This window comes from Tauraco erythrolophus, chromosome 9 (assembly GCF_009769465.1).
Source record: "Tauraco erythrolophus isolate bTauEry1 chromosome 9, bTauEry1.pri, whole genome shotgun sequence".
In the NCBI taxonomy this organism is placed as follows: Eukaryota; Metazoa; Chordata; class Aves; order Musophagiformes; family Musophagidae; genus Tauraco; species Tauraco erythrolophus.
The window spans coordinates 4,767,611-4,782,746 of NC_141473.1; the positions used below are offsets into that span (position 1 = coordinate 4,767,611).

At 40.1% G+C, this 15,136-nt stretch overlaps 1 protein-coding gene across 1 annotated transcript in view; it reads left to right on the forward strand.

Moving 5' to 3' along the window:
• CPXM2 (carboxypeptidase X, M14 family member 2) overlaps positions 1 to 15,136 on the forward strand; it is an 85,782-nt gene that overhangs the window by 44,120 nt on the left and 26,526 nt on the right. Inside the window, exons 4-5 of the mRNA XM_086616333.1 lie at positions 11,607 to 11,691; positions 12,255 to 12,405. Of these exons, the coding sequence (XP_086472459.1) occupies positions 11,607 to 11,691; positions 12,255 to 12,405 (236 nt within the window). The remainder of the gene's footprint in view (positions 1 to 11,606; positions 11,692 to 12,254; positions 12,406 to 15,136) is intronic.

A 15,136-nucleotide genomic window follows, 5' to 3' on the forward strand; every position in this document is an offset into this window, starting at 1 on the left:
AGCCGTCATCTGGGCCAAGAGTGGTGTCCTGGGGTTTCCAGGGTCTCAGCACCTGGGAGCAGCGCACCCAGGAAGATGGCAGATGCTGCTTTCTGAATTAATCATGTTCTTGCATCTGAAAGACAATCTTCTCAGTATGACTTTCTACCTCAATTCCTCCAGCTGTCAAGAAAGTGAGAGGAAAGGGGAAAAATTAAATCCTGATGTGGAGAAGAGCCACAAAAAGGGAAATTGAATCCAGATAACAGTAGAGACTCCTAGGTTGGAGCAGAAGTTGCCTTAGGGTGGGATTCAGAGACACTGGTGGAAGCTTTGGTGCCCATAGCAATCTCAAGAGACAATGACCTGACCATAGCCATAGGGCTTGCATGCAGTGAATTGCCTTTTATAAGCCAGACCAGGAGAAATAGGCTGGTAAGACTTTTATATTGGTGTGGGCCAGTTCTTTTGTGACTGTTTTGCTATAATGGGCTCAAGAGGCAAAGGAGGCTCACTACCTTCCTTCTCTTGTACTTGGATACTACTGTGATGGTATCAAAAAGCACCATTTATGATACAAAAGTTTGTACAAAAAGATGTTGTTCTGTTACCTGAGGCACTTTCCCAACTTCATGAAGTTATGCAACAAGAATATAGTGCTTTCATAACTAATAGAAACATACATTGGAGAATAAACTTATTTCAGGTAGGAGAGCCAAAAAACACCCCTGTGATCTGTGTTGTATTGGAAGAAAAAGCCTGCAAAGCTTGAGAGCCAAGGTAACGTTTTTATTTAAGCCTTGGAGACTTTCCCAGCATTATATTAAAAAATAAAATATCAAGACACTAGGATGTATGCTAAGTTTACCAATGCTATTATGTGATAATGATAAAGAATCAGAAAAGCAACCTTTTTTTCCTCTCTGTATTGAACAAGAAACTTTGTTAAAGCAGAAAAATGTACTTAACTGAAAGTCCTCTCTGAGCTTCTGCCTAGATCAGATTTGTACCTGTCCTGGTCGCTTTGGCTTCCTGCTGCTGACTTAACGAGGACATGCAAAATGACGAGGGCAGGCAAGGACATCTCGTTGAATCCTGCATCAAATAACTTTTTCCCTCACTGCAGGGCTGTGACATTTGAGTTATTACCAATCTGGCCTTTGATTCTGCTTGTATGTCTGATGCTGTAGCCAGAGCTGATGTACTGATGGTGGAAGCAACCCTGTACTCTTTTATAGCAGCACTGGCAACCATGGTCTGGTTTTGCTAATGGCCCACTCCACCCAGAGACAGGCTATTCATATCAACCTGGTTTATTGGGTTTTTTGGAACTTTATAGGCAATAGATGAGCTGAAGGTTATGCCTGACACGATGCAAAGAGCACAAAACCACACAGGGTTGTAGCTTTCCGTATGCTGGCAGGAACTGCTTCACCCCACTCATTCCTTTCCCAATCTCACTTGGGAAGTTGATATTTCTTGTCTTTCCCTGTGGGCTGTGGCTCTGCTTGGCTGGTCAGGGCTCTTCTGCTTGAGACAGGAGAGCCTTGAGGAGTAAGAGGCCAAGGTGCAGAAACAGCTCTTGAAAGCACAGATGACCTGACTAGAGAAAGAAGGAAACCATGCTTGGGTGGTAATGAATGCTTGAATTGTTTAATCATTTCCTTTTTAAGGAAAAACACTTCTGAGTCAAACTTTGTGCTCAGACTGCCTGGCTGTGAATTCCATGATAGTCATGTGGAATTAAATCTTTCTGCCTTTCTTTTTTCTTTTTTTTTTTTTCCCCCTGTATCCTGTAACAAGCTAAAAAAGTTTTGAACAAAAGACTCCTGAATTTGAGGAGTCCTTCCCTGTGCCATTCAAAGCAAGCACGTGGACTCAATGGCTGTTGCAGTTCAGGCACCTCAGGCATTCTTGGGAGACCTGAAATCATGGCAAAGTACTCTTTTATCTTCATTAAATGGCTTAGATTATCCGGAAGATCTGTAGATGTTGAATTTCACAGATAAAGTGGGGCCCAGCTGCAAGAACCAGGACTTCTTTTTGTGGTTTTTTTTTTTGCACTGAAGATATCCAAAACTCAGAAGTGCCGCAAGGGTTGGTTGATACGAATAAAACCTAACTCCTTGAGAGTGGGCAGAACATGTGTTTCTTTGCACAAACTCAGAGCACCTGGAGATCGGTGTTCCTGGGCAATTACCACACGATTTCACTATGAATATCCAGTAGTCGATAGTGGGACATCAGTGACATCCCTTTGCTGAGCTGTTTTGTTTGCCTGCTCAGACTAGAGAAAGTTTTGCAAGTGATGTGAACTTTTAGAATGACACGTGACATCCTCCTCTGAGAGGTGGATGGTGTCACAGCTGTGCTAAAAGAGGCTTTGTGGCTGAATGTTTTGGGGGGAGAAATACAGTATGTAATTTAGATTGCTGCCAATACATCTTTCAGTTTCATGAACCAAGTATCTTTAAACAATTCTCCAAGGCTGTTGAGTGGGACACTGGAAGCATCACTGCAGAATTGTGCCATATATTGAAAGAAATGATGTGATAGTTTAAAATATGCACTCTCTTGACAGAGAGGAGAAAAAAATATTAATCATTCTTAGCAGTTTGGCAAGAATCTTAAAAACACAAGAAACATGTTTCCCACAACCCAAACAATCTTTTGATAATTCAGCACCATCTTTTTGTAGCAAGAGAAAACTGTGTCTAAATAGACTCAATGTGTACTGAGTGTAATATAAAGCTTCAGACTGTTTCAACGCAGAGGATGTTTCGATTTTTAGAAAAGGATCTAATGTTTCAGTAAGTAAGATGTATTTGTGATGATAGATTTTTATTAAAATTAGCCTTTCAACGTTACGACATGCAGTGATAGTGCAGAATTTGAAATAACAAAATGACAATAATAAAAAGCACGGATGAAGTAATCTCTGCAGAAGGCTCAAATTCCTAAGAAAAATTCTGAATTTTTTAAGGAAAAAAAATCAAAATAAACTTATTTCCAAATATGTTTTCTTTAAGACCTTTCAGTCTCATTAAAATATTGAAGGTGGGTGGTTTTTTTACATTTTGCCAGGTATTTGTCTTTAAAAGAAAAAGAAGGGGGGACAATTGTCTGATTTGGATAGAGGTTAGCCTGTGTGCCTTGCAAACGTGCAACAGGGTTTAAAAGGCTGGTTGCTTGGAGGACACAACAAAGCAATTTGGAAGGAATAATGCCAATCACTTACACGTATTCCTTGCTTCTAAACTGACCCACTTTTAAACTGGTCGTTTTTGCGCGTCGCCGTTGGAAGCTATGTTTTAACTAGAGGTTAGTGTAGACACCATTACAAGCTCCCTACTGTGTCACTCGTTTGATTTCCTCGTGCTGCTCTGTAGGGATAGCAAATAATAAATCTCTGGCAGATTTAATTTTGTGTCTGATGGTGCTTGTGCTAAGGACAAGATATTTGTAATGTTTTAAGAGAATAATTTTACGATTTTCTATACTATGCCCTCAGCCTTCGCTGTGTGCAGTGCAGCCCTTCATGATCCCCCAGCATCCCTTTTGACAAACTGCCCTTAGGGGATTGTAGGTCTGTAGCAAGCTGGGTACCTCCCAGAGATACAGTTGAGGATAAATTTAGGTCAGTGCAGTGTACTAGCTTCTAATTTTGGTGCTACAGCATTCTGCTCTTTCTTTAGTCACAAAATGAGTGTGTTGTCCCAAATTTTAATTTATTGCTGTGCTCACTGGCAATTCCTCAGGAGCTGAGATTTGATTTTATGGATAGCCTGTACATGAGGATTGCAAGGTGGTAAACTTCCTTGCTTGTAAGAGGATAAAATCCTTACTTTCTCCCCAGTTTATCAGCTATTCATGGTATTACAGACCATGGTCTTAATAGTAAGATTGGCTTCACAAAGAGATAATCACATCAGCATATTCAGTATTCTCATAATAAGAGTATAAAGAGCAGTGATTATCCATTCAGTGGATTCTGTGTTAGAATTTGGGACACCATAGTGGTTACTTATAGATATTTGAATTGTTTCTGCAGACACCTAAGAAAACAGAATTTTGCACCATGCACATGAAGAGGGGGCAAAATACCACAACAGTGCAATGCTGCTTTTGAAAGCAAAGAAGAATAAACTCTTAAATCCTGTCCAGCTCCCAAGGACACCAGACGTACATGGTATTGATTTTCAAAGCAGCACCTCCTATCCCTGCACAGACTGTGAAAACACTCCCTGATGAACCTTCAGCAAATTCAGTAGAAATGTCTTGATGTTTTATCCAAATCATGCAATAAAATAGGCAGCTGCTCTGTACTGATATGAATTGTTATAGTACATCAAATCAATGCAAATTATGTGCCCTGAGTGGGTAACAGGACTGCAGAGACTATTACAGCTTCCCCAAAGTCAGACTCTTGTCTAGTGAAATGTTCCAAATCCACTGAAATCGTACCAAATATATTGATGGGAGTTTTAAATCAACCTGAAATCAGTGTAGAAAAACTTCCCTAGATATATTAACGTCACTAGTAATGTTTATGGTTTGTTTTCTTAATAAGTTATATTTTTTGTTAACTCTGGCTTGGTGGAGTCATCTCATGGGCTTTCATGCAGTACTGAGAGTCAGCCTTTGGCAGCTTCAGCCTTGAGTGCTCTCCATCTGTCCATTTAACTTCAATTCCTATGCCATGTACATCTTCCACCTCAGTTCTTGTGCTGATGAACACTCACCTGGTGTTGGGGAGCTGGGTTTGTGACCAGTTCTGATGATCCTGTGTAGGTGGAGTTCTGACAGCGCACCCAGAAATGTATTTATACTTGCACAAGTTTGAGAAAAATGTCAAAACTGATGATGTTCTGCCGTGGGTATGATTTCTTGTGGTTTTGCTCCAGTTATGACTCTCTTGCCAAGGACTGGATGACTCCCTGTGCAGTGCTGGGAGGGAGCCAGGTCACTGCTGTCCCCATGAGGAGGGCTCCTGCCTGGTTAACCACCACTTTGCCCTCGGAAAGGGTGGTGTTGAGTGGACATAACCTGCCTGGCACAGTGAGGCTCACTGGGAATGTCCAGAAGATGACAGAAAAGTTTTTAACCTCAGTGCAAGGGACTATGATGGACAGTTTGAAATCAAGTGAACTGAAACTTTTAGGAAAAGGATATGTCAAATGAATGCAGGCATCTGTTGCAACAGATTACTCATGCTTATTAATCACAGCCTCAATTTGTGTGTTTTGCAAGTGATTATGACTTGTTGCAACAAGAATGATTATGGGGGGTTACCTAGAGGGCACCAGGAAGCTGCTCCTTTCCTCTCCACCTGTGCCCTAAGCATGTAAGGATTTTTCTCCTCAAATAGATGCCTGATTTACAAAGGTGTGACAGGGACAAACAAGAATGGGAGATAAAAAACGTCACAAAAGGAGGTTTAGAAGAAAAGGAATCACAGCTCAGTTGTGTTTAGCAGATATGAAAGCAGAAAGTCCAGTGTAAGGAGATTTCAAACACATGCAGGTCCTTTTGCAAAGAGTAGCCTGAAATGAACAGGTGTTTAGACTGTAGAATCTTTGGGGCAGAGGATGTCTTTGACCTAACACAGGAGGCCTGGAGCCTTGGGGTGTTACTATCTGAGTGTGCAACAGCAAAAGGAAACACCCACAGCTGGCACCGTTTTTTCTAGAAATTCGGAGATGAAAATCTTGTAAAAACCTGGTTGTAAGTGGCAGCTGTTGGGTGGGAAATGTATTTGCAACCCCAACTCCTCCTCACTGAGAAGAGAGCTTTGAAAAATCTGTTCTTAATTCATTCTGAGCAAGTGAAATTCTAGCCCTGAGCTTTTCTTTGCAGGCCCTCGTAAGAACCAGATTTCACAGCAGTATATTCATTTAAGTCAGCTAGAAGCAATTTTAAAAATTAAACATTCAAAGATTTCAATTATTAAAAAAAATACCCTTGCTTGCTAGTCAAGCTCCATCTCTTAAATCATATTTATTTTAATTAGTTTGTAAAGCTTGCTGGGCTACCTGTGGGTAGCCTAAGCATTTTTTGACTTGAAGCTGTTGGGTAGTGAGTGATTTAAAATTTTAGCAGCATAAATATTGTTATAGAATATTAATATTAATGATTTTACGTTTAATTGCATGAGACTACAAATTACTTTTTCAAGCAGAAAGCCATTTAATTGCCAGCACGCTCATTCTGTTGTGTGAGTACAGTTTAATCCAAGGTTTGCCTAGCGTTTTTTTGGTATAGAGATTCTACTATTTCAAGTGTTTTGGCTTGTCAATCTATGTATTATTGGAGGATACACATCTGTGTGCATGTCTGGTTCTATTTTCTATTAATTTTGGGGTTTTGTAATGCAGATAAATCAGATTATCATGACAGCAGAAGAATAATATGGTCAGCTGGAGCCAGGTCCATTGCAGATGATGCTAATGTAAACTTGGCCAATGTTTGCTAGTCTCATCCCCAGCATCTCTGCCACTGTGGGCTTGAGCTTCTGCTGACCACCACTTGCCAACCTTCCTCCTTTATCTCAAGTCATGTGGGGTTTTCGTGATGTGGAAAAACATCCTTAGAGACTGGGATAAGCATATTAGTTTTATTTCACTGGTTGCTTATTCAGCTTTCCATAATCGAGAAGCTTGGCCTTAAAATATTACATGCAGCAGATGCTGTTCAAATAAAATAAAACCATATCCAAAGAGTCAGAAGTCTCAGCTGATGTCCTTGTCTGCTGGAGTCTGGGCGGTCAAATGCCTGGCATCCCTCCACTGCTTCTCATTTAGCACTTGCTGTGCGCTGTGCTGAGTTGGGATTCAACTACATAAAGAAAAGTAAGCAAATTATATTGGGAAAGACAAGGCAGAAGGATGTGTTGTCATTCTGGTGCTGTCGTGATGTCGTTCCCTATGCTCGGTGGCCTGATGATGTGGTTGGATAAGGAAAAGCTGATTCTCTGGACAGGAACCTGCCAAGCCTGTAGGAGATCCGCTTTTAATTCTCCACTTTGAGTCAGGTTTCCTCTCTGTCCCTGGGCAAGTCACTTAATCCCTCAGCTTGTCTTTTTTTGGATGCAAATGGACAAGCTTGACGTTTCCATGCGTCACAGGAAACTGAATTTAAAATCGAGGATGTTCAAATAAGCCTTATCTAAAGCTAATGCATTACAGATAAAAACAAACTAAATAATAATAATTACAAAAAATCCACCACATTAAGTGAATTTGAATCATGTTTTGATTTTTGCATTTACTTTCTGTGAAATCAATTGATTAACGTGGGCAATAGATACTGAGATTTTTCAGATAGGTTTCTCCTGGAGAGATAAGACTGGGAAAAATTTTAAAAAGGATTATTAATGGGAAGCACTCAGATCCAAATGATTCCTGTCAAATCTGTATCTCATGATCCTTTTCTAGCATTGATGAAATTTGTGAGGCAGTCATGTACGTAGCACTTTGTGCTAGACCATGGTGAACCAGAGGTAACCTCGAATACTTTTGAAGATACTGTCACACAATAGCTTCTGTATTGCCTATCATCCCACCAAGAAAGACCTTGGTAATTAAGGCACTCTTTTCTGAATGCTGGCGTAGGACTTGCCCTGAATTATGTCTCCTTCACTCTATAAAACCAATAAATATCTGAAGAATATAAAGTAGGTCCAGGGAGATTTTATAGAGTGAATTCAGAAGAGCTTCTCTAAAACAACAGCAGGGACATCCCAAGTACTCTAAAGCTTTATGGCTTTCTTTCAGCCTTCCTTAAATAGCTTTATTGTTCAATGCTGACGGGCCCCGAAAAGATTTGATGGGATGTGCTGCAGAAATTAATGTCTGCAAATCCCAGACCCAAGGAGATTGATCTTCCTGTCATCGAGTAACAGCACAAAGCAGATGATGTTCCCCAATACTTCTTCTAGCATAAGGCTTTGCTTTAGCTGTCATCTTTCTGTGATGGATGTCCCTGAAAACTTCAGATTTCTGTGTCTCTGTGAATAAAGTGGCCACCATGTATATAATAAACTCTTCAGCTCTGGTAGGCACTGTGCTTGCTGTAAACCAACCGGCTGTTGATTCGAGTATGTGCAACACTTCCATCAGCTTCCTGGAAGCATCAGACCTCCTGTGCTGCACATGTGTAGAAAATCCGCAGCTTTCGAGAAGACTTAGTATGTTCAATGTTCTTCTGCTGGTCTGTATCTGGAGAAATATCTGGGATTTAAAGATACTCAGCTGCCTGGTCAGAAGCCCTGTGCATTAGCTGCTGCTGGTTTTCCAGATGCTCTGAACATATGCATGAGTGCAGTGTTCCCCTTCCCCACTGTAGGGAATGTGATTTCGAGGCAGAAGATGTCGTTTCTGAGGGAAATCTGAATTTACAGCAGCTTTCTTAATATTGGCAGAAGCTGTTTTTCTTATGACATGGGAAAAAAGAGGGAAGAATTTAAGACCCCAGAGACGGTTTTGCATTTAGGGCCAGTGGAGAAGAGCCTGGTCGTCTGTGATGGTTTTATTCTACATCTCAACAAATGCAAAGTGGGTGTTTATTCCTTACAGGCAAGCACCGTGAATAGAATGTGGTGTGTGACCTAACATATTACACTGATTTATTTCATCCCATGACCCTTTTTAGTCCTTCCATACTGCAATTGTACAAAACTGGATGTAGTCCCTTTTGTGTTTTAATTGGCAGACTGCTCCTGAAAAGCATGTTACTTGTCACTCAAGATTCAATATGCATGTGACTGATAGTATACCTTTTCTTTTGGGAGAAGTTTGAACCTTTGTAACTGTAAGGAGTGAGAAAATTAAAATATGGTAAATAAAAGTCCTAGATTGGAAGTATTAGTGTAACTAACATTTTCCTCACGCCAATAAAATGAACTGATTCTTTTAAAAACTGTCTATATGTGCCATGATTTTCTTACAAAATTCTCAGTTATACAGAATGTTTACTGTTACCTTGTTTTCATGTGGTTGTGATATTCTGTTTTAAAATTCTTTTTCAGGAGTAGAGTAATGAACATGGATGTGTTGTGTTTGTCATCTTAATCTTATTTGTGCAGTTGAAGCAAATAAAGTTCTGTAATACTTCAGAAGCAATGGTGTCTTTTTAGTTTGTAACATTGCTTCCTTTGGTCATTCACCTCGAATTTGAAAAATGGCCAAGAATAATAAAAAAAACAGAGCACAAAGAAACAACAGAACACAAACACCAAAAAACCCCACACCACCATTTTATGTGCACTGAATATGTACACTACCACTCCTATTCAAACCTGTGAGTTTTGCTTTCAAACTTGGTTTCTCTTTTCAATCAGAAAAAGTTATTTTTCCTGGAGTTTTGATGTTGGCTCATTCTAAAATTCTTAATTTCTATTTTTGCTAGATATAAATTTGCCTCCCTTCAGCTTATGATGGCAGTGAAATCTGCTGGTGCAACTGCCAGGTTGTTGCAGAAGTTGAGTGAAGAAAGTAAAGTTCTTTACAAGAGTTAGTAGAAACTTACATAGCATGCTCAAGTCACTGTCTATTTTGTTATACATCATTTTCCAGCCACGAAGACTTGAGATGCCAGCACGGCAAATCCCCTACCCCAGGGGATTTTCTGCTGACAGGCAGACAGTTAGTATTTTCAGAAGGCTGCTGACTTGTTAAAGTTGTTTAACAAATGTTGAAGAAGTGTTGTGCGTTACAGGTGGCAGATGTATTCATCTTTTCAATATAATAGCAAAAAGTTCAGTCTGCTCACTAATAGTCAAGATTTTTCCTTTTAAAGCAACATAAATAGCAAAATCTATTCATTGAAGAGGGCTGGTGAAAGATTTGCAAAGGACTGGTTAAGGGTGTAAAACAGAGCTGGGTTTCTTCAGTTATTTTTTCAAACTCACATGGTATCTCATCTTCAACTTTTGGGGATATTAGTAAATTACACATGGAAGTGCTTTTCTAAATCCTTCTAAACACTTACCTAAATTTTGGTTTTAAGTGTCATTGTAAGTCTGGACATCAGTTTGAATCTTTTGTGTAAGTAGGACCACCATTACCCAGAAAATTAAATGGTAGATGGAAATCTAAAGTTATTTATTTTCTGCTGCCCTGCATTGGCTTAGGCACTATTTGAAGGTCACTGTTTTGTACAAGACAAAGCTGGGTGAACTTGTGCTGATCCTGTGGCTGATGAATTTGCTCTTGTTCCATCCCTACCCCTTTTTTGATCTTCACTAGAAGCCTGTCTCTCTTTTAGTGAACACATAAAATCCAGTTTATCCCTTTCAATGTAAGCACAGTGTGTGTTCATAGGTAGTTTGCTAATATTATTTTTGATTTGAAAAGAAAGAAAAGTAAACAAAGTTGCTTTTGTGTGGGAGCAGTACAAGGGGAAGCTTTTCTTAGGCGTCTGTCCTTCCAGGTACTCTTTGGTCTCTGATCCATACGCTCTGCGGTTTCTCCCATAACTGCCCAAATTACCCTTATTCTTCTCTCTAGTCCCAAGAGCTTTCCTTACCCTGGTTTCACTCCCAGCAGTCTGACTGTGCAGCTTAGCTAAGAACTCGTGTTCCAGAACGATGGCTCTAGAGTGCTGCTGCTTACGCACGATCAGTTTATATACATGAAAATAGAATTTAATCATCCTGGACTGACTTTACGGTACAAAGATACCTCCAAGCCACAACTCTCCTCCAAGTCACTGCCTATGGAAACCAGGAAGGTGTTAGGGAAAAAAAAATTAATTACTGCTGTCTTTTCAGACCAACAAATATGAGATGAGAGTCAGGGCTTTACCTTCTCCGTAGCTGTATACACGTTACCATGGGGAACCATGCCCAGAAGGTGTAAAAGCTACGTACCTTTAATTCCATCAGAATATAGCAAGCAGCATTTTGTTTCTTCTAATGCTCTTCTTTAGCTGAACACTGACAAAGCATAATTTAAGTACGAACAAAGATTTTGCTTTTTTAGATTAAAGGGGATTTTTGCTGTAAATCAGATAACAGGCCACTGGAAAGATCAACCTGCTGAAGATTGATCTAGATATTGTAGTAGTACACCAGTACTGTGATCAATTGGACTCTGCTGTGCAGAGACAGAATTCTCTGTTTGTTCCTATCTATTCCTAATAAATACAAGACTGACTGCAGCCTCCAGTCATTCTTGGATTGGAAGAAATGGAAATTTTGCTCATTGAAATTCATGGACTTTTCATCCTAGAGGATTTTTTTTTTTTTCTGTCCTCTCAGATAATAACAGCAGAATTAACAGATGTTCTGTAGCTGAAAAAGTAAGATTTTTGAACACTGGATGCATCTGTTCTAGATAAACCATTTTTCCTGAAATCTGCTTATAAAAGGAGAGGAGAACAGTAATCCCTCACCTCTCAGAATCCCAGAATATTATCTTATTGTTTATTTTCCTTCTGTGTGCTAGGCTTTTTTAACTATCTTTTAAATCTAGTTTTGCATGTCACTTTTTCAGCCAAGCTTCGACATGACTTTACCAAGTGGGATTTCTATTTCTAGCAGTCTTACAAACCTTATTACGTTAAACATAATTTGCAGTCATCCTAAATTATGAAAAAAAATGACTTAGGTACTCTTTGTCTTTTTCAAGGAGTAACTGGGTGACCTCTTACAGAGTGTTGGTGAGCAATGACAGTCATGCATGGACTGCTGTCAGAAATGAATCTGGAGATGTGGTGAGTATCATGAAATAGATTTTTTATGAAGATTGGAGCAAATTTTTATGAGATTATGGCAAAGGAGGGAAAGTGAGGGTTGTCCATGTGGCGTTTTCATTTGCCAGATTAGTCAGTGTAAGGCTATACGGCAACATGTCTCAGTGGTCCCACTAATTTTAAGAGCAAATCACATAATACAGAGAGGGATCCAGAATATCCTGTATGACAAATCTGCATGTGTCTGCCTATGGATGTGAATGTCACCCTGCCAGTGGTCTTGCCTTTGAGGAGATACGTTTCTTGTTGCACAGCCCGTGCAAAGGTTAGCATCATTCTGCTGGTTCCTGGGGACATCTCATGCCCAGGAGGTACCTGTTTCCAGAGAGAGGGTGTGGAGCTCTGGCTCCTTTGCCCCTCTCTCAGAGGCACGGTGAGATTGTGCTCTTTGAAGCACAAATTTGACCTGAGCCACCATCAACCTGGGGCTGTGGCAGGTGACTTTATCTGATTCTGTTACCCAAGGTGCTAAAAGACTTTTTGAAGAACTGATCTTGCCATTTTTGTATGTTTGGCTTGCCTAGATTTTTGAAGGAAACAGTGAGAAAGAGATCCCAGTTCTCAACATGTTGCCGGTGCCACTGGTTGCACGCTACATCCGTATAAACCCTCGGTCCTGGTTCGAAGAAGGTAGCATCTGTATGAGACTGGAAATCTTGGGGTGTCCTTTGCCAGGTAAGAGGCTTTCTCAGTTGGTGTTGACATGGCTGTCTGTGCCAAGACTCAGAGATTTTATTTCCTTTGAATATCTTTGCTTTTGATATAGTACTTGTCTTTAGTGAGTCGAGTTATGCAAAAAGAAACAAAAACATCTGTCCAGATGCCTGCACAGCACCAAGATAACTCTTCAAATGCAACTGCATAGTACCTATAAGTGGCTTTATTGATAAAACAAGATTGCATGGATGATCTAACAAGGTTTTCTCTGTTGTTTGGGCTGAAGTGCAGTGCAATTAATCTTACTGAGTGCACATGTACTAGGGATGGAACAACATTAAGTACTGGAACAGCCACTTGCAGATATCTTAAGCTTCTGAGGCAAGAAAGAACAATTATAATTACGTAGTCTGATTTTAATTTTGCTTTTTATTTATTTCATTGTACAGGCCATAGGACTGCCCTGAATTAATTTGAAGGCAAATACTGTGGCTGAGCTAGTGCTTATCTTGCAGGGGGGAGGGAGGAGATTTGAGGATGCAAAGAATTTCTAGAAAAATTTCAAGTGTTATCAAATCCAGCATGATCCCTGCTAAGTCTTGAGTGAAGGTAAACGATCCTATCTTTGGTAAAGACTGTGGAAAAGACACAACCTGATGTTTTGCACAGGCTTCGGGTGTCAGATGTTTCTCCTATCACACGAGTGTAAAATATAATTAGGGTTTTGTTGAACAGTATATACAAAGTGAAACCTCTTACAAGACCAGTTAAAAAAAAAGGGCATTCAGTATTGCAAATTTTGGCAAAGCTGTGTTTCTTTTAAGCACGTTTTAAATAGTCTTATGGTGGATTTGTGTTTTTTCAAACCTTTTCTAAGTTGCCTGCTACTCATTCCACATCTCTCATCTGCTTTTTTTTTTTTTTTCTCTCTTTGATCTTAAATTCTGACACCTTGGGGATAGCTCTTTCTCTTTTTTGCAGGGGGCTATGAAAAGTATTTTCAGAAATACTAGAGCCAGAAAGAGAACTGCTTTTCCAGAGCCTATCCTTACTGCTTTAACTGTTCCTGCTGCTGTTCAGAGACTTGCTGCCTCCAATTCCACTGTCGATGTAGGGTCTTCACAGGCCAAGCAGAGCTAGCCCGATTTTCATCCTTTAGATGTTTAAATATTCATAAAAAAACCCAAAACAAAACAAAAACAAAAACAAAAACAATCTGGGACACAAAAAGGATAATTCTGTGACAAAGAGAAGTATGGGCCAAGTACTGTCATAAATCTTAGTCTGTAGGTGTATTAACATGAAGCAATGAAAGTTAGCAGCCCACAGACAACCGCTTTTCTGTGGGTAACAAATACATCCTGGACTTGAATGGTAGTGACCAGAGGTGTCCTGTGTATGGGAATATCCATGTTTTCAGTAGGATTCTGATTTAGTTCAGCCGCAAGTTTGAAAACTTCAGCTCTCTGAATTGCTTGTTTCCCACTGTACCTTTTACCTTGGAGGGGCAATTCCAGAGCCAGTGTTTCCCATCAGGTCTTGAAAGGACTCGTGGGCTGTCGGAGAGCAGTCATCTATCCCAAGTTCCTATGCAGGTTTGCAGAGGATCCACTCTCTATAGCACAAGGTGTGAGGCTGAAGGAACGGCGTAGCTTTCATCAGCACTGCGACTTTACTGGCATGCGGGACATGGGCGGAGGTCTCCAGGCAATAACGGAGATGACACTCAAACCATTTTGGTGAGCAAGTTGCAGGGAAATTCTCACAATCCTTTTCAGTTCCATAAACCTGTACTTACAGAGGAAAGAGCAAAAACTTTGATTTTAATGAAGTGCAGCAGCTGTTTACAACAGATTTTTATTGGGTATACACCCCTACAGGGCCAGATGTTGCTTTGCAGTGCTAGCATTTGTCACCCTGCAGTGTCACAGGGCTGTATCAGCGGGTGAAGTTGCTACTGAGGTAAGAAGACATCTGTGCTTCCACCACTGTGGCAATGAATGCTGTCACAGCTTGCTGCAGGTCTTGGATTAGCATAGAAACAGCATCAGTGCTTCTTCATGGTAGTCATTTATTGAGTTAATTGCCTGCAGTGGCTGATTGAGTTTGTTCTTGAAAGAAAATACCAGAATTATTAATTGAGAAACACAATGGGAATGTAATTGGACTGAAAGAACTAATAGGTTTTGATAAGCTGCTGACCCGTCTTTTTAACTCAGAAAGAAGTGACATTTCTTTCTTCTAGCTCATTTTATTCATCGCACACAAGGCTCTCAAAACAAAGCCATTCCTCAGGTTGCAGTGGCCTTTCCATGCATGTTTCCTTCCTGTAGGACATGACTTTTTTTTTTTTTCAGCTCCCTGTAAATAGACTTCACCCTTTATTGGTGTCATCTTACTCATTCCAATTTAGATAACCGACTGATTTGGCCATGGGTCCAGCCTTTTCAAATAACACTGCTCTAGTACAGTATATAGACTGTGCCACTAGAAATCAAGAGGGTTTTTTTTTTTTCTGTCAGAGATTTCCTCCATAAACTGAGCAAATCTCCTAAATTCATCAAAATCAGGAAGTGGAGCTCAGTCAGTTCACGCAACTCTATCCTTTCCAAAGCCCAAAGACCCATGAAAGAAGTTATGAGATGCTCAGCATCTTTGAATACCTGGTATGTTTTTGTTTGTATTTGCACCCTGAGTGTGAACATACAAGAAATCAAGTTGTCAGGAGGAGCAATTTGGTTGTATTTTA